Here is an 18,633-nt window from a genome sequence, read left to right as displayed (position 1 = left end):
TATATCAATGACCTCAGAAAAATGAAATTATACAAACGCATCAAATCATGATTTTATATCTTGAAAGTGTGTTGCTGTTTCTCTGAGTCAATTGCCATCAACCCTCCCCATATTTCCCTTCCTCACTGCATTCATCGCAAGACTAAAACCACAAGAACTGGAGCAATCACCAATGTCATCGGTACTGAGACATGGATCTGCTGCCTCGGGAAACGATCAGCCAAAAAGGACATAACTGATTTATATTTTTCTCTGTCTTTACAGATCATCATAATAACTGTACATTCTTCCTAACCTTCTCATTGTTTTATACTGTAAATTGTGAAAATAGCAACACCATTGCGTCGTCACTTGTACCATTACTGCTATGGCAATCTGTCAAACAGGACTGATGTTTTCCTACTTTTATACCACAAGTGAACTTTGTACTGGTTTCACCAACGGTCTCTTCCTAGTTCTAGTTTTTATGTATATAGTCTAGGTTAAGGTTTGGGGAATGGAGCTGTGGAGCTTTCCGCTTGATCATTGCATGCCCGGTCACGACACCCACATGTCACACGAGAAATGTAATATACTTACTCACGCGTAATTGTTTATTTTAAAATAACAGATGTTGGTACAACACCAGAAACACTAACCGAAACACAATCGGTGACCTCTTCTCAAATAACAAACGCTACTTCTGCTACCACTCTAACACGTAAACAGGAACTTACCACGGAATCGAAGCTAAGCACACTATTTACCACTGACGAGGCATTGCCAGACATTACGGGTATCACTGAGGAAATTGTGCATATTTACCCAGAAACTACTACTAGTGAGAAATACGTAACTGTTACTCCCCAGTACGATGGAAAAGTAACGCTAATTAATATTGTTAAGACAGCTTCGACAAGTGAGAATATCTTTATTCCGACCCAAGTACCTATGTACACTCAAGGTCCTGCTAGAGAAGATATGAAAACTGGTTCTACTGCTCCGTCGGTGAAAACCACTAGACTCTTAGAATTCAGAAATGACTCAACATTTAGAAGTTCCACGCATCGGTCGATACAAAAGGAACCTCAATTTACCACTAAATTACCAATTTTCAAGACAACATCTACACGAACAACCTTAACAACACCCGCCCCGGATATGATAGCTCAACCTTCTGACACCACATTTGAGGGTGATGGGAAAACCACTTTTATTAGTTTTACTGGTACTACAGTGACACCTCTTAATACTGAGGAGACAACTCGGGTTCGGTCTAAAACAACCCAAAAATATTTCACACTGCCGGAAGATTCTGAAAGCAGAAGTACTAATGTTGAATCCGTACAAAGGACAATTTATGATGGACTTACAAGCACAAAAGCCACCACTGTAAGTATTGATGCAAAGTCTGAAAGTACCACACATCAGTTTATAGAATCTGAATTTTCTAAACCGACCACCGAGCAAACAAGATCTTCTCACAAAGAGAAGACGACCATATTGCCAAACGACGATATCACACAAGATACTAAAAGCATTCTTCGAACCACAAGTTATTATTCGACAGTTACAGATAAAACTGCAGAAGGTTCCTCCACGTTAGCTTCAGTAAGAGTAACCACAGTATCTCCAGAAACTACAATGGAGACTTCAGGACCACCACCAGTCACTCTTAGTACTGATAGACAAGTAACTACTTTACTGCCAAAAATAACGTCTCAGGACAGTACTGAGAATTCAGTTAAAACAACAAGTCGTGCAGAAGTTCTCACTACGCCCTATTTAACAGTCTCTAGTACGATTCTAGAGGAGTCTTCCACATTATCTTCAGTAAAAATAACTACAACTGATTCTAAAACTACATCTGGCATCCCAAGATCACCACCAGTGAGTGTTAACACAGAAAAACTAACTACTCAGGTTACACAAACAGAGATACAGCACAATACTGAAAGTTCGACTGAAATGACAACTTCTTCTATTACTACCAGTCCTCGATATTTAACAGTTACCGATGAAGTTATCAATGGGTCCTCCCCTTTACCTTCTATAACCAGTACAGAATTAGCAGGAATAACTTCAACTACTCCAGTAATTACAACTGAAACTCCAAAATCCCCGCCAGTCACTCCTAGTAGTGAAAAACAATTCAACACTTTATTACCAAGAGGAAAAACTGAAAGCAGTACAGAAAATTCTGCTGTAACTACAAGTACTTCAGAAACTCCCATTGCTCATTATTCAACAATTACTGGTACAGTTGCAGAAGGTTCTTCCGCAGTGCCATTAGATGTTAGTACGGAGACAGTGCAAGTAACCAGAACTGAACAAATAACTTCAAGTGAGATTCCACAGTCATCATTGACTGATGGTATGAAAAACGAATTCACCACTCTTCTGCCAAAAACTGAACCTCACGGCAGTAGTGAAAGTTCTATTGAAACAAGTTCTTTTGGAACTTCCATTTCAATTACTGAAACTTCTTTACAAAGTTTTACTAGAGTACCAACGACTAGTACGAAACTAAGTACAACAGAAACTCCTGAATCACAATCAGTAACTTCTGAGAAGAAATTCATGAATACAGTGACAGTACCAGAAACTACAACTCTGACTATGGAAACCACAAAAAGATCTAGTGCGTCAACAAATTTCTTAGGTACTACCAAGTTCCCTTTTTCTACATCAACTGCAACGATTCCAGAAGGATCTACTTTACTACCATCAGGTACCAGCAAAGAACCCATGAGTACTGGTACTAATTTCACGATTTTTCGACCAGGAACTGAGACTCAAAGTCCCTACAGTGGGTCTACTAAAAGTTCAGCTGTAACAAGTTCTTCAAGTAGCACTACAGTTGATCATTCAATAATTACTCATACGACTGGTGCAGAATTTACAACCGAATCTGGCGAGAAAACCACTTCTGAACCTGAAAAAGGATTCAGTACTATTCTATCAAAAACAGAAATTCAAAACATCACTGAAACTTCGGAAAAAACAAGTTCCTTATTAAGTACTACAACAAATCAAGTCACTACTACTGAAGTAAAAACTACTGAAGGCACTAGTTTAGATTTCAACAGCCAAACACAATCTTCAGTACTTACTACTGGATTTGGAACAACACCATTGACAACTCGTGAAGGTACAACTATGACTCTCAAAGATGCAGAACGTACGACACAATCAGAGCATACTATTGATACTGTCGGATACTCAAAAGAGATAACAGTTGCCACTGAGCCAACTACAAAAGCAACAATTATTACTAGTACTGAAGTACCTAATACTTCGCCACATCTCTATTCAACACATTCCACTACAACTGAAGCTATTGGAACCACTGAAAGTTCAACTTTTTCTACTCCTATTCACGTAAATTCCCCTCGTACAGAAGTTACTGAAGAAACCGCTTTAGCTTTCAATCAGAGTACTACACAATCAGGAATCACAACTTTTGACACCAATAAAAAAATCGAAACTAAAGTACCAGGATTTGAAACAACAGAATATCATCAAAGTACTGATTTATCGTTTACTAAAACAGAACAGTCAGAGATTCCCACAGCTCTAACTGAGATTGTTTCACAAGGAAGTACTACTAGTAGCACAGAGACCCATCTAACGGCAAAACCAATAATTACTACAACTGCGGATAGCCTCTCAGAAATAACAATAAAGTCAACAGACCAGTCCATAAAAATTTTTGAAGATACTACTCCAGAAATCACAAAGTCTCCTCAAACAGTAGAACCTTTCATTAGTACCAAATATCAAGAAGATGTTAAGGTGAAGCTAAGTACTTTGCCAGTGACTCAGAGTAGTATGTCACAAAGTACTACTGTTCGTATAGAACTTCCTGAGACTGTGAAACCACGAGTAATTGTTACTGAGATGTTTGTGAGTACCGAAGCCAGCAGAGATAAGACTAGATCTACTCAAACATCAGAAGTTACTAGTATTTATGATCTTCAGAAAACTCAGTCAACCACTTTATCTCCTGAACGAAATACTGTTGATAGTACTGAAACTAGAAGTTATAGTAATAGTGAGGTAACTTCTACTGAATGGCAAACTCAAGACACTTCTGAAACTCATAGTACCCCTAGAGAACCTATTGACTATACCACATTACAAGCCGTGAAAATAGGTGACCATACAACATCATCTCAAACCACTATTTCTAGCGTTTGGCAGATTACTAAAGGAACAGTTTTACCGAGTAATCAATCTCCTAGTACTCAAGAAACGGAGAATGTAACTTTCGTAACTGAATCAGTTGGGAATACTGTACGTAGCACTACTAATGTACAAACATCTGAGACAAAACAACCTATTGAAACAAATACTTTTGATGCAGTAATGGAACCAACTACAAGTAATATAGAAATCATTCGAGCTACTACCATACCGCCAGAATCAGCAACACCTCATTATACTACTAGCACCACTGATATTATATCGCATACTACATTAAGGGGATCTACATCGGGAACAGTAAACACTCAGAGTCCAGAATTCCTGACAATAGAACCCTTAGCTAGCACCACTGAATACACGAAACAAATTAAATCATCTCAGTCCACAACTATGGCTGATACAATCTCGACGATCACCGATACAAAAATTTCAAGTACAAGATTTAGTACTACTGAAAGAGAAACATCATCATCGCCTGCAGGGGAATTTACCAGTACCTCCTTTCCAACTACATTCCAAGATATTTACCAAACTTTGGAGCCTCGAACAATAGTGACTGATCATAATCTCACTACAGTGCAGGATAAAACTACTGTCACAGAAATAATTGGAAAAACGGTCTTTTTGCCATCTACTGATACTTCTCTTGAAGTGTCAAAAACTAAAAGTGAGGAATCAGTCTTGAGTACTTCCGAATATTCTATAGACTATGGGCATGGTGGAATATTAAGTAGCAAAACTACTGAAGTGGAATTAAAGGCTACCACTCAAGGAACTACTGGAGCCACTCTGGAAACACAGGAACCGAAAATATTAGTACCGCCCACTAGTACTACGTTACTCTCAAAAGAACTTGAGAGCACTACTGTTTCATCTACTCGAGCTATTCCTACAGAAGCATTTGAAAGTTCACCAGAATTCTCAACTACTAGTCGTACTGAAGATACGTCATCAACAGAATTAATGAAATCGACATTGATTTCCAATGTAACTGAAGCAGTAACACCAGAGGAAGCAAATTTAAGTACCACCCTTGGAACTAGAGTTCCTCAAACAGTACAGTCTTTAACTAGTACTACACCATATTCAATAGTAGGACAACAAAGCACATCAACTCAGATAATTGACATGTCTAGAGAGATAACAACTGGAACAAGTAGTACTAATTTCCAGAAGGAGACAACCTTAGGAAAAGCTACTGCAACAGAAGCTACTATTGCAACATCAGTCAAACTCTCTGACACTACATTAGGTAGCACACAGTACCAAACTGAATTAGAACAAACTATATCTTCAACTTCTCAAATTAGTAGTAGTACTCAGACATCTTCTACAGGAAACGGTAAAACAATAAAAAATGAAATTCAAACTATCACACCTCAAACAATAAGTGATATCACTACCCCTCAAATGCAAGAACCGCAAACTAAAGAACCTCAAAATGATACTACCATTCAGCAAACAGAAGAAACCTATACACCTTCATATTTTTCTAGCACAATGAAAGATGAAACAGTAACGTTAAGGGAAATCACTTCGATGATACCAAAAAGTACGTCTGAAGATCATTTAAGCACCATCAAATTTCTTGGGACTGAAAGCGTGACAACACAATCAACAAGTGATAGTACCCCTAAATATGAGTTGAAAAAAAAAACTGAATCTACAAGTTCTAGTACGACTGAGTTTACGTCATCTACTTCTTTCGATTCTATTAGTACGGAGACCTTAAAAATATCTACGTATTCTCCGACTTTCCCGGTGTCTATTTCACAGACAAGTCCTGAGAATACCACAAATGAAAGACAAGGACTGGACACAACTGAGCATCCTAGTAGTACTAAATCAGGGTCTCGTATTGAAGAATATACTCAGACTGTAGCACCATTTACCAGTACCTCTAGCAATAACAAAGAAAACACAACAGTTAAAAGTACTTCTGTCGGTAGTGAGATGTCAACATTTCGATCATCTATTACTACTATTCAAGAAACTTTGGTTACTATGTTGCCAGACGTGTCTTCAAAAGAGCATACTAAGGGTACGGATCAAACCATGAGAACTGCAGGTAGTAACAATACCAGTTATGAGAATATAACTATAATACCCACTATAGAAACTACGTCAAGACTAAGTAGTACTGACGTTCCTAACGTGACAACAGGAATAACTGATGGAATAATGGTAAGTATTTCAACATCTGGAGGAGAAACTACTACGTTGAGAAGCAAGACTACTTCATCATCAACGGATGCATTTTCAGTAGAATCTATTAGCAATTCGACTGCAGTACCATCTGTGGCTGGAATTGTTACAGGTAGTGTAAGTACAATTCCCACAATATTTAATACATTGAATGAAACCACGGTATCACCGCGAAAAACAGAACCAACTAGTCTTGCTACACAGTTTTCAACAGATCAATCCAGTGAAATTCCTAGTACTTATCGTACTACAAAGGGAACATCTGAAATTGAGTCGACTACCATTTCTGCAATAGAAGCTAAATACAGTACTGTGAATTTATTATCCAGCTCTACAGAACTAGGATATGAGGGTACAAAATCAACATTAACCATGAAGACGACCAGAGATGATGCATCTACAGAATCTTACATTACACCAACTGTTACTCATAATATAATTGATGAAACAACCGTTGGTGTACCTGACACTACCCAAGAAACTGTAGTTGCAATTCATTCTACCTACGCAACTACTGAGAAACTTGGTATTGAGCAACAAACAAGTACTATTACAAAAAGCAGTACTGAAGCTTCGCAAGTACCAACATACGTAACTGAACTGACTGAACCAGAGAACAATTCCCAATCATCTCACTATTCGACAGAAAACACTTCAGAGTTTGAATTAGTTAGTACTACACTGCAAACTACAAATAATTTAACAGTTGCAACTACCACTACTAAAGATGGTGATAGTACCGCAGAAAGTACATCCACATTAAGTCCTACTGAAAAACCAATTACTACTACACCCCAAACTCAGGATTATTCTACGATTAATATGACTGAGACTGTAGAAACTCCAACTTCTGAAACTTTAGGAATTGATAGTACTACTATCGATATGATAATTGCTGAGACCCCGACTACAACTCAAGATAGTACTACAATATCCTTTATGTTGCCAGATACAATGAGCACCACTACTGAAACATCAATTATTCGTGAACAGACCGAAAAAGATAGTGCAATGGACGTACCATCTACTTTGAGCCTCACCTCTACAACATCCCCCATAGTTGTGGAAGCCCATAAAACTACAAAAAAACCTCTGGAGAATATCCCTTCCTCCAGACATTCATCGGGGATGGATGATTTTGCGACGGCTTCTAGTTCGGCTACAACTAAGCTCTTCACTCAACCACCTAATGATACTAGCACAGTGGCTACTAGTACTGTGGATAATACTGCTACTAAGAAAACTGCAACTGAATACACTACCCCCTTGACAACAACCAAATATGAGGAGAGTACTGCCACTCGACAATTTACTAGCACGCCAAGAAGTACTGAATTTGCCAGTTCGACCACCTATACAGTGAGTTTCACTACTTTAAGCGAGTTTCAATCTGGGATGACTACTACTGAGAGTACTACTAAGCGTTTAGGTGAAAGTACTACGTTCAGTACTGTTTTAACTTCTGAAGAGGTGAATAAAATGGTCACTTTGGGAAAGACGACTATTCATGTTAATGACGGTGAAGTGGTCGATATCACAACTCCTAGATACGTTTCAACTGGTACCGGATCGACAAGTGTATTACGGACACACATCGTTAAAATGACCACTAGTCAACTTGTAGAACTAACTACCACTGGTAGTACCATGGTCACTGTCTCACCTGAGTTGCACACCAGCATGACTACTCCTGCAACCGTGGAGTCGACCACGGAAGCTGTCTTAACAACTATAGTGGTACCTGTATTGAATCAAACCGTAATTTCTCTGACTAACTATACGAAGTTAATGAACCGTACTGAGGCATGCCTCGTCGATAATGATTGTGAAGATGCCGATGTGTGTATCTTTAAAAAGTGTGTAAATGTGTGCACTATCGGAGGGTTGTGTGGTCCTAATGCCAAGTGTATTGCTGAGAATCATGCAGCTGATTGCATTTGTCCCCAGCACCATTACGGAGATCCTCACAGGATGTGCTATCCAGGTATTGTACATTTGCTAAACGCTGCAAAACTTCCTTCAGCGCTGCTGAGGGATGTCTTGCATCTAGTCTGTATATTTTTGTAATTATACCCTAGCTATAGTCTTAACCAAATTCTAGCACACTTTAATAATGTAACGGAGATTGGTACCAGGCCAATCTTGGTTCCACATGGTTTCGGTTTGTTCTTACACTTAAATGTAAATAGGTACCGTTTTGCCCATCTCCAAAGACTTAAACTTCGTGTTAATATAACTAAACTACTAATCTACTTAACATTTCTAATAGTTCCGCCAAATGAAAGGGCCAAAAAACCTTGCAAATCCGATATGGACTGTCTCGAGTCAGAGGCGTGTTACATGTCCCTTTGTCAAGACCCTTGTGAATTTACCAGCGCCTGTGCAGAGGGCGCACGTTGTCAGGCTAAAATGCACAGGCCCATTTGCACTTGTCCCGTGGGATACGAGGGGAATCCCGCAGTTAAATGTTCCAAATCGCCCACAAGTAAGATCGTATTTTCAGTTCGGGAAGTCTTGCTGGTTTTCGCTAAGCCAAACCCAGCACGATTTCCCGTAATTTGTGTAAATACTTTAAATAATCCGTCGTTAGTCTAATACTGAGTAATCAAATTAATTCATAAAAATTTAACGTCCACGACTAATAATCATAACAAATCATTTTGTAAAAAGATTATGAAAAGTAGTACAAAGTTTGTTTCTGTAAGCTGTTAGACCAATCTCTTTTCAGTAATTCTCCTTTCAAATGTACAAAAAGGAACTTTCAGTATCGGGCTCTTTAAGACGTTAACTTTCCATTTATGAGTGTAAATACTTACTGTGTCTTTTTCGTCTTTTCCCTTGGCACCCTTTTCCAATAGTGGGTTGCACCACGAACGAAGAATGTCCTATTAGCGAAGCATGCATAGATAGAGCATGTCAAAGACCTTGTGATGTTCACAACCCTTGTGCTCAACATGCCGTCTGCATCAACACCAACCATGGGTGCGACTGTAGTTGTGAGGAGGGGTACCAAGGAGATGGATTTGTTGGGTGTGCCCCGGGTAAGTTGCTCCAATAGTTAACAGAAAACGAAGCTTCCGAGTTGTTAAGGACCCAAATGCACTCATGGGTATTTAATCCCTTCATTTTACTTACGTTATTGAATTACAGTTCTAGACCACGGTCCCCCGGTTTGTCAATACAACGAAGATTGTCCACCTAATAAGCTCTGTGACAGATTGAACCGAAGATGCATCAATCCCTGCTTCGAGGATTCTTGCGGTGACAACGCCGATTGCATCCCTAAGAACCACGAAGCTACATGCGTCTGCTTACCTGGTACGCCCATCCCACCCTAAATTGTCCATAGCCTCATTAAAAATATGGAATATGTAGGATATGAGGGTAACGCCTACGTCGAATGCGTTGAAGTCCTCGGCTGCAGACACGACGATGAATGCGCTACCACCGAGGCTTGCATTAACCAACAGTGCATTTCACCTTGCAATTGCGGAATTAACGCTATCTGTGATGTAGTCTACCATAAACCGCAATGCAAATGCCCACCAGGTTATCAAGGAGATGCCCGAGCAGCCTGCCAACCTCCCACCAACCCATGCGATCCAAATCCTTGCGGAATTAACGCCATTTGTGAGCTGGACAACGGAAATCCCATTTGCTTCTGCCCGAAAGGGTTGACGGGAAACCCCTTTAAGAATTGCAGTAAGTATTTTTAAATCCCTTGAAGGTAGTCCGCACCAAACTTACGTATGTAAATTAGTTCCAGAAGGTGATGAATGCGAACCCAATCCTTGCGGTCCCAATTCAGGTTGCCGGGTGGTTGGAGGAAACGCAGTGTGCTTCTGCTTACCAGAATATGAAGGAACTCCTCCACACATTCCCTGTAAATTACCAGCTCACCCTTGTGATCCTTCGCCATGCGGCCCCAATACCCAATGCTCAGTTTTGGCTAATGGATTCGCTAAATGTACCTGCCTTCCAGGATTCTTGGAAAGCCCTAACACCATTCGCGGCTGCATAGAACCCAAAAATCCTTGCGAACCAAATCCATGCGGAACTGGCGCTTTGTGCGATCCTCATGGAGAGCCTGTTTGTTATTGTCCTTACGGCACCGGTGGAAATCCATTTAGAAGTTGCAGCATTATTGAGAAACTTCTTTGCAGTCCTGGACCATGTGGAGCTAACGCAGACTGTTATAACAGCAATAATGAAGAGCAGTGCTTCTGTAGGTCTGGATTTATTGGAGATCCGTACGCAGGCTGCAGAATTCAACCTCCCAGCCCGTGCGTACCGAATCCATGCGGTCCTGGGGCTCAATGTATTGTGACGCCTGATGGAAATTCATTGTGCCGATGCCCTGAAGGCATGGGAGGAGACCCTACTGGATCTTTAGGATGTTTTGGATACGAATGTGTAGTAGACGAGAATTGTGGAGATCATGAGGCGTGTATATCCTACAGGTGCAGAGATGCTTGCCCGGGTTCCTGCGGACTAAATGCCAATTGTAGAGCTGAAAAGCACCATCCTGTTTGTTCTTGCCAGCCGGGACTTACCGGAAATCCAATTATACGGTGCTTCCCAGTACCTCAGTATTTACCACCCGATCCTTGCATGCCCAGTCCTTGTGGGCTCAATACAATTTGTCAAGTAATCCATGGCAGGGCTGTTTGCTCATGCCTTCCAGATTTCCATGGAGATCCTCAAATTGGTTGTCAACCTGAATGTCTAATCAACTCGGACTGTCCTATCAACAAAGCCTGTTTGAACCGCCATTGTGTGGATCCATGTGCATTGGGTCATCTATGTGGCATTAACGCAGAATGTCAAGTTAGAGATCACACAGCCGCCTGTATTTGTTTGGAGGGCTTTATGGGCGACCCATTCTTGCAATGCATCCATACTCCCACCGTAGTTATTCCAACTTATCCCAACGTGACTACGCACCCATGCACTCCATCCCCATGCGGCAATATGGAGTGCAGTATCTATGGAACGCAGATTGCTATTTGTGATCCCTGTTTGGGACCTGAGGCTGCATACAACCCGCAATGCAGGCCTGAATGTTTGACCAACGCAGACTGTCCCTTCCAGTTGGTTTGTCTTCGATTCAGCTGTATTGATCCTTGTCCCGGCTCTTGCGGCGTCAACGCCTTATGTTCTGTAGTGGCCCATACTCCCATTTGTAGTTGTCCGCAAGGCTTAATTGGTGATCCATTCCAGCACTGCGTAGCACCAGTTGTTCCAGGCGTAACCCCTAAAGACACATGTGATTATCAGAGATGTGGGGTAAATGCTGACTGTTTGGAAAATGACCATGGAATTGTCTGTGTGTGCAGAAAAGGCTTCTTTGGCAACCCTTATCTTGCGTGTCATCCTGAATGCGTCATTAATCCTGACTGTCCTTTAGATAAAGCCTGCATCAATTCCAAATGCGCCAATCCTTGTACCGATGTCTGTGGTGTTGGAGCACACTGCGATGTAGTCAACCATATTCCCATTTGCTTCTGTCCCCCTCAACACACTGGGGACCCATTTGTTGCCTGTTATAAAGTAGTAATACCTTCACAACCGCACTTACCTCCCGTAAACCCGTGCGACCCGTCTCCATGCGGTCCCTTCAGCAGATGTTTAGTTTCACACCAAGGTTACGCTACCTGCTCATGTCTGCCCAACTACCAAGGCATTGCTCCGGCCTGTAAACCCGAATGTATCTCTACCTCAGAATGTCCTCAGACCAAAGCGTGCATCAACCAAAAATGTGCAGACCCTTGTCCAGGAACTTGCGGTTCGGGAGCATTGTGCACTGTCATCAATCACAACCCCATTTGCAGCTGCCCCCCAGGAAAAGAGGGAAACCCCTTCGTTGATTGCCATCCTATAATTATTACTGAAGAAAAATTTAACCCTATTCCTGAAGAACCAGTAAACCCTTGCGTGCCATCCCCCTGTGGTCCTAATTCCATATGTCAAGTCAAAGAAAGCCGACCAGTCTGCTCTTGTGTGGCCAATTACATAGGAAGCCCCCCTCTATGTAGACCCGAGTGCGTTATCAGTCAAGAATGCCCTCAGCATCAAGCTTGTGAGAATGAAAAATGCATTGATCCTTGCCTCGGAACGTGCGGGCCTCATGCTCAGTGCCAGGTGGTCAATCACACACCTTTCTGCAGCTGTCTCAATAGCTATGAAGGAGATGCGTTCGTTGGTTGCACCAAAATCGTCGTAGTTCCTAAAGATCCTTGTAATCCTTCACCGTGTGGAGAGAATTCTCAATGCTCAGTTAGCGGAGGTGCTGCCAAGTGCGCTTGTATTCCTCCTTACATCGGAAATCCTTACTCAGGAGGCTGCAGGCCCGAATGTACCATGAACTCTGAGTGTCCTTCTCAGTTGGCGTGTCTTTCGCTTCATTGTAGAAATCCCTGTGAGGGATTATGCGGAAGCAATGCTGAGTGCAGCGTTTTCAACCATGTTCCTGTCTGCACCTGTGCTAAAGGATTCATTGGAGACCCTCAGACTGCCTGTCGACAACCTCCTGTAGTCGAAAGTACGTTTTTCTTTGAAATTACTAATTGAATCTAGTTTTATTTTTAATCTTATAGTTAGAAAACCTTGCGAACCATCGCCCTGCGGCCCTAACAGTGTTTGCCGCACCAGAAATAACCAAGCTATTTGTTCATGCCAAGTGGGATTCTTCGGGCAACCACCAAGCTGTAGACCTGAATGTTTAGTTAGCTCCGAATGTAGCGCAGATAGGGCTTGCATCGGCCAGAAGTGTCAGGATCCTTGTCCAGGAATTTGCGGAGTGGATGCTAGATGCCAAGTTAGCAATCATAACCCTATTTGCAGCTGTCCGCCTAACTTTGTTGGGGATCCATTCATTTTGTGCAAAGAAGGTCCATATTAATTTCCATGGCAGTTTTAGTGCAGATAAAAAAATTTATTTGCTTTACAGAGAAACGTATTGAACCTCCAAAAACTCCATGCATCCCCTCACCCTGCGGAGCTAACGCTGAGTGTCAACCAGTCAACAATAGGGCGGTGTGCTCGTGTCTACCAGGAATGTTCGGGGCGCCGCCGAACTGTCGTCCCGAATGTTCCATAGACCAAGATTGTCCTTTGACGTTGTCCTGTACCAACCAGAAGTGCCGAGATCCTTGCGTGGGTTCTTGTGGTTTCAACGCAGAATGCGGCGTGGTGAACCACCGACCCATCTGCAGCTGTCAGCCTGGTTACGAAGGAGATCCATTCACTGGGTGTAGCGTCGTTATCGGTAAGTTGCATGCATTTTTGTGCGATCTATTTGTTTCTTACTTATTGATGTGCCGCTCCTGGAAATTTATTGAGTAATGTTGAGAATGATCACGGAATTTGGTTCTGGAATGTAGACGGGGAGAAGAAATTTCCCGAGAAGTCACTATTACTGGGTGTTCCAGAAACCATATATACAGTAATACGAACGCCGCCTGAGAAAAATGCAACAATATATAGAGAATTCCATTAAAAATAAAATAGCTGTTCCTTCCTTAACTGAAAATCCTACATATTATTTTGTATTTGATTACGCCATTGAATTGCTCGTAAAAATTTCTAAGGATTTTCCAGTTACTATATGAGGCATTACGCAGGGACACCCGGTAACGGAAACATCTACTGTAAATATGATATGCAGGGTCCGTCGTATACATACGGAAGAATGGCAATAACTATTTAAATAATATTAAATTGCACAGACGAAACGGCCCCTCAAATCATCTACGTTATTTGACCGACCTTTATGAACTCGATCTTTTAAATGGTCCCAAAGAAAAAGTGGCAAGGGCTTAAATCAGGCGGTCGGGCTGGCGAATCTATTTCACCCCGACGACCAATCCACCTATTTGGAAAGACCAAAAACTCCGAATCCAAAGTGAGGACGTGCTCCATCTTGCTGGAACTATACCTCATTAATACCTTCGCCATAAATAAACCGTAATGTAGGTACAAGTTTTCTAGTCACTGAAGATATTTTATGGTTAATTAAATTATTGTCTAGAATACCCACGCATACGTTTATTTTTTTAAGCTTTTTTGATATGGACTTCTGGCATTCCAAGACAGTTCGAGACGAATAACGGCAATTATGCCGATTTAAAGTTCCATGGAAAGTAAATGTGGCTTCACCTTAGGATAAAATTTTCACTGAAAAAATTAGTGTTTTCTTCAGAAATCCCTGTCACGATTTCGAAAAAATGCATTCTTCTGTCAAAGTCGTCCTCGCTGAGTTTCTAAACTAAATGAAACTTACAAGGATGAAATATTTCTTTTTTTAGAGTCAGAAAATCGAAAATAGAAGGTCGCATTTGAAAACCAAAAGTCGGACTTCGTTGGACTATTGTGAGCCAAAAAGAGGTTTTCAAAAAATGGCAAAAAATTTGTCCTGTAACTTTTACTTCAAACATTTTTTAATAGAAAAATTATTTAAAAAATTATTACCATTGTCCCATATTACATGACGGACCCTATATAAATATCACTCTCTTATGATTATTTCCTATTTAATCTACGTATACCTTCGAGCGGCACATTATCGTTTCTATTGCACGCCTATCAGCATCTATATCTATGATTTCTTCTCATCATTGTCTTATAGTCGTTGAAGAACCACCTCACCCTTGTAATCCATCCCCTTGTGGCTCCAATGCTATTTGTAAAGAACGTAATGGTGCTGGTTCCTGTCTTTGCGTAGAGGGTTATTTTGGAGACCCGTATTCGGGATGTAGACCTGAGTGCGTGACCAGTAGTGAATGTCCCCACGATAAAGCATGTTTGAACATGAAATGCAAAGACCCATGCCCTGGCACTTGCGGCGTTTATGCTGAGTGCTCCGTGATTAATCATAATCCCCAATGCACCTGCGCCCCCGGATATACTGGAAATCCTTTGATTTTATGTCGCAAAATTGAACCTAGTAAGATGATGCTAGAAGCCCTCAATGGTGTCTTCAAAATCGAAACTTTAGTTGTAGTAGCTGAAGAACCGAAACGTAACCCATGCGTACCATCACCCTGTGGGCCCTACAGCACCTGTCTCATTAATAATAAAAGGCCTGTGTGCTCTTGTGCACCTGGCTATTACGGTGCCCCACCGATGTGCAAACCTGAATGTGTGGTAAACTCAGAATGCACCCAAGACAAATCTTGCACTAATATGAAATGCGTGGACCCTTGCCCTGGAACCTGCGGTTTGAACGCCCTGTGTAGGGTTGTAAACCATAATCCTATCTGTAGTTGCCCCCCATCGTTCGTTGGAGACCCGTTCATAAGATGTGTCGAAGAGAGTAAGAAATGTTGGATTTTTATTGAGGAGGGTACTAACGTGTTGAGGGGCCACAATAAATGTCCTTCCAACTACGATTTTCTTAAGAAAAGATACCTCAATTTCCAATTATTGTGGCTTTCAACCATCCTAACTCTGCAAGACAGTGGTACAGACAGACAGGTTTGTGGGTATAAATTAGAGCCGTTCTGGGACTCCGACGCAGTGTAGGTTAAAATTCGTTGAATTTAACACTGTTCCTGAACCCATCAAGGATCCTTCAAATTTAGGCAAGTTTAACTCTATACTTGAAACCTGCGATCGAAGTACCAAAAAGGTTATTTTGTACCGAGACGTCGCCACCAGTAAGGTAGTCTGACATGATGGCCCCTATTTCGCTTCAATAACATTTTGATCATAAAATAATTAGTAAATAAAATATGAGGATTTTTGTCCTAGACTACCTTAGTACTCGAGTCTTAACGTCACACCTCGATGAATCTGGATGTAGAGCAAATCCTAAAGCCTGGCTTCACATTAATATCAATAGACAATCATTAATAGTTGGTCTAACGGACTAATAAGGCAACTAAACTCCTAACCCAAGAGAATCAAAGAAAAGTGGATCTAATACATTAACTTCCCTAATTGAATAAAACCCCTAACGAAAATCATAAAGAAACTTTGATCTGTTTTAGTACGCCCTCCTGTCGTTGTTGAAGTACCAAACCCTTGCATTCCCAGCCCTTGCGGGACCTTTTCGGAATGTAATGTAATAGGCGAAAGGGCTGTCTGTTCATGTTTGCCCAACTATTTCGGACAGCCTCCCAACTGTAGACCAGAGTGCGTTGTGAACTCTGAATGTCCCACCCACAAGGCATGTGTAAATCAAAGATGCAAAGATCCTTGTCCGGGCTCCTGCGGAGTAAACGCAGAATGTAGGGTTGTTAGCCATGTGCCTGTATGTTATTGTTTTGAGGGATATACAGGAGATCCATTTTCGGGGTGTCAACAATGTGAGCTTCCACCACTCCCCCTTGAACAAATATTTTCACAAAATAATTTTAGTACGTCCAATCGAAGAACCTGTTCAACCCTGCAATCCTTCCCCTTGCGGCACAAATGCCGACTGTAAAGAGCTGAATGGGGCAGGATCATGTATTTGTATTGAGGGATACTTTGGGGACCCGTACACGGGCTGCAGGCCTGAATGTGTGCAAAACTCTGACTGCCCCAGAGATAAATCTTGCGTTAACAACAAATGTAGAAATCCTTGCCCTGGTACTTGCGGAATTAATGCTGAATGCATTGTGAACAACCATTTGCCCAACTGCCTGTGCTTGCCAGGATTTACTGGCAACCCTACATTGTCCTGCCACTCCATACCAGTCTTACGTAAGATTTTTTAGACTATAAACCAAACAAAGCTGGCTTACTCTCCTTTATTAGTACGTCCAGAAGAACCTACAAATCCGTGTATTCCTACACCATGCGGTCCTTTCAGTCAATGTAGAGAAGTTAATGGACATGCTGTGTGCTCGTGTTTGCAAAATTATATCGGAGTTCCTCCCATGTGCAGACCCGAATGCATAGTGAGCTCCGAATGCTCTCAAGATAGAACATGCATAAATCAAAAGTGTAAGGACCCATGTCCAGGCACCTGCGGACTTAATGCTCTATGCACGGTCATTAATCACAACCCTATATGTAGTTGCCCTCCAGGGCTAATCGGCGATCCTTTCGTTAGATGTATTCAAGAAGAAAGTAAGCAAAACTATCCTATTGAGTTCGGATCCAAATGGGAAGAATATAATTAATTTTAGAACCACCAGTGGTGGAGCCTGAGCCCAGTAATCCGTGCATACCAACGCCTTGCGGTGCAAATTCCCAATGCAAAGTCCTAGGTTTGCAAGCAGTTTGTTCTTGTTTACCAAATTACATAGGAAGAACCCCGAACTGCCGCCCTGAGTGTGTGATAAACCAAGAATGTCCCGGCAACTTGGCGTGTATCAATGAAAAATGCAAAGACCCTTGTCCAGGGTCTTGTGGGTTTAACGCCCAATGCGTAGTTACCAATCATTCTCCTCATTGCCAGTGCCAAATAGGCTTCACAGGAGATCCATTTAATGGTTGTACTCCAATTCCAGTTGCTCCAATTGAAGAAAAACGACACCCTTGCAATCCATCCCCTTGCGGAGCCAACGCAGAATGCAGAGAACGAAATGGAGCTGGATCTTGCCTGTGCATTCCAGAGTATTTTGGAGATCCATACACTGGATGCAGACCTGAATGTGTGACCAATTCTGACTGCTCTAGAGACAAATCTTGCCTAAACAATAAATGTAAAGACCCATGTCCAGGAATTTGTGGAATTAACGCTGAATGTCGAGTATCCAACCATGTACCCTCGTGTTTCTGCTTGGATGGCTACACTGGTGATCCATCAGTTTCTTGCCATCTACCCCCACCAAGTATGTACCTCTCTAGTATCTGAGAGCCCAAAAATTAACAAAAGCACCGTAGTGCCAGAACCAAGAGTTGAACCATGTCAACCATCGCCTTGCGGTCCTAACAGCATTTGTAAGGTGGTACACGATCACGCTGTCTGCTCTTGCTTATCCAATTACATTGGGGTCCCTCCAATGTGCAGACCCGAATGTATGATAAGCGCCGAATGCTCTTTGGACAAGGCTTGTATTAACTCTAAATGCCAAGATCCATGTCCTGGAACATGCGGTATTAATGCACAATGTAAAGTGGTCAATCATAATCCCATATGTAGCTGCTCTGCTGGATTTACGGGAGATCCATTTATTCGGTGTTTGCAAGAATCTCGTAAGTCTAAAAAGCTAAAGGAGCAAAAATGTATTATTTTCGTGAAAATTGGGAGAGACTGGGCCAAAAGATACCGATCACTATATCTGGCCGATCCAACTTAAACTCACTCTTTCT

General features: G+C 41.7%; 1 protein-coding gene across 1 annotated transcript in view; it reads left to right on the top strand.

Annotated features, from left to right (window-relative positions):
* The window catches only part of dpy (dumpy), a 149,553-nt gene that overhangs the window by 81,728 nt on the left and 49,192 nt on the right, over positions 1 to 18,633 (top strand). Inside the window, exons 26-40 of the mRNA XM_066290092.1 lie at positions 611 to 8,374; positions 8,660 to 8,875; positions 9,249 to 9,431; positions 9,541 to 9,708; positions 9,766 to 10,092; positions 10,151 to 12,931; positions 12,987 to 13,280; positions 13,340 to 13,657; positions 15,017 to 15,334; positions 15,386 to 15,703; positions 16,380 to 16,697; positions 16,750 to 17,076; positions 17,131 to 17,445; positions 17,505 to 18,152; positions 18,205 to 18,516. Coding sequence (XP_066146189.1) covers positions 611 to 8,374; positions 8,660 to 8,875; positions 9,249 to 9,431; positions 9,541 to 9,708; positions 9,766 to 10,092; positions 10,151 to 12,931; positions 12,987 to 13,280; positions 13,340 to 13,657; positions 15,017 to 15,334; positions 15,386 to 15,703; positions 16,380 to 16,697; positions 16,750 to 17,076; positions 17,131 to 17,445; positions 17,505 to 18,152; positions 18,205 to 18,516 — 14,607 coding nt within the window. The remainder of the gene's footprint in view (positions 1 to 610; positions 8,375 to 8,659; positions 8,876 to 9,248; positions 9,432 to 9,540; positions 9,709 to 9,765; positions 10,093 to 10,150; positions 12,932 to 12,986; positions 13,281 to 13,339; positions 13,658 to 15,016; positions 15,335 to 15,385; positions 15,704 to 16,379; positions 16,698 to 16,749; positions 17,077 to 17,130; positions 17,446 to 17,504; positions 18,153 to 18,204; positions 18,517 to 18,633) is intronic.

The sequence above is a fragment of the Euwallacea fornicatus genome, chromosome 14, assembly GCF_040115645.1.
Source record: "Euwallacea fornicatus isolate EFF26 chromosome 14, ASM4011564v1, whole genome shotgun sequence".
In the NCBI taxonomy this organism is placed as follows: domain Eukaryota; kingdom Metazoa; phylum Arthropoda; class Insecta; order Coleoptera; family Curculionidae; genus Euwallacea; species Euwallacea fornicatus.
Note: the sequence above shows the minus strand (reverse complement) of the source record. Positions and strands in the feature narration are given on the sequence as shown.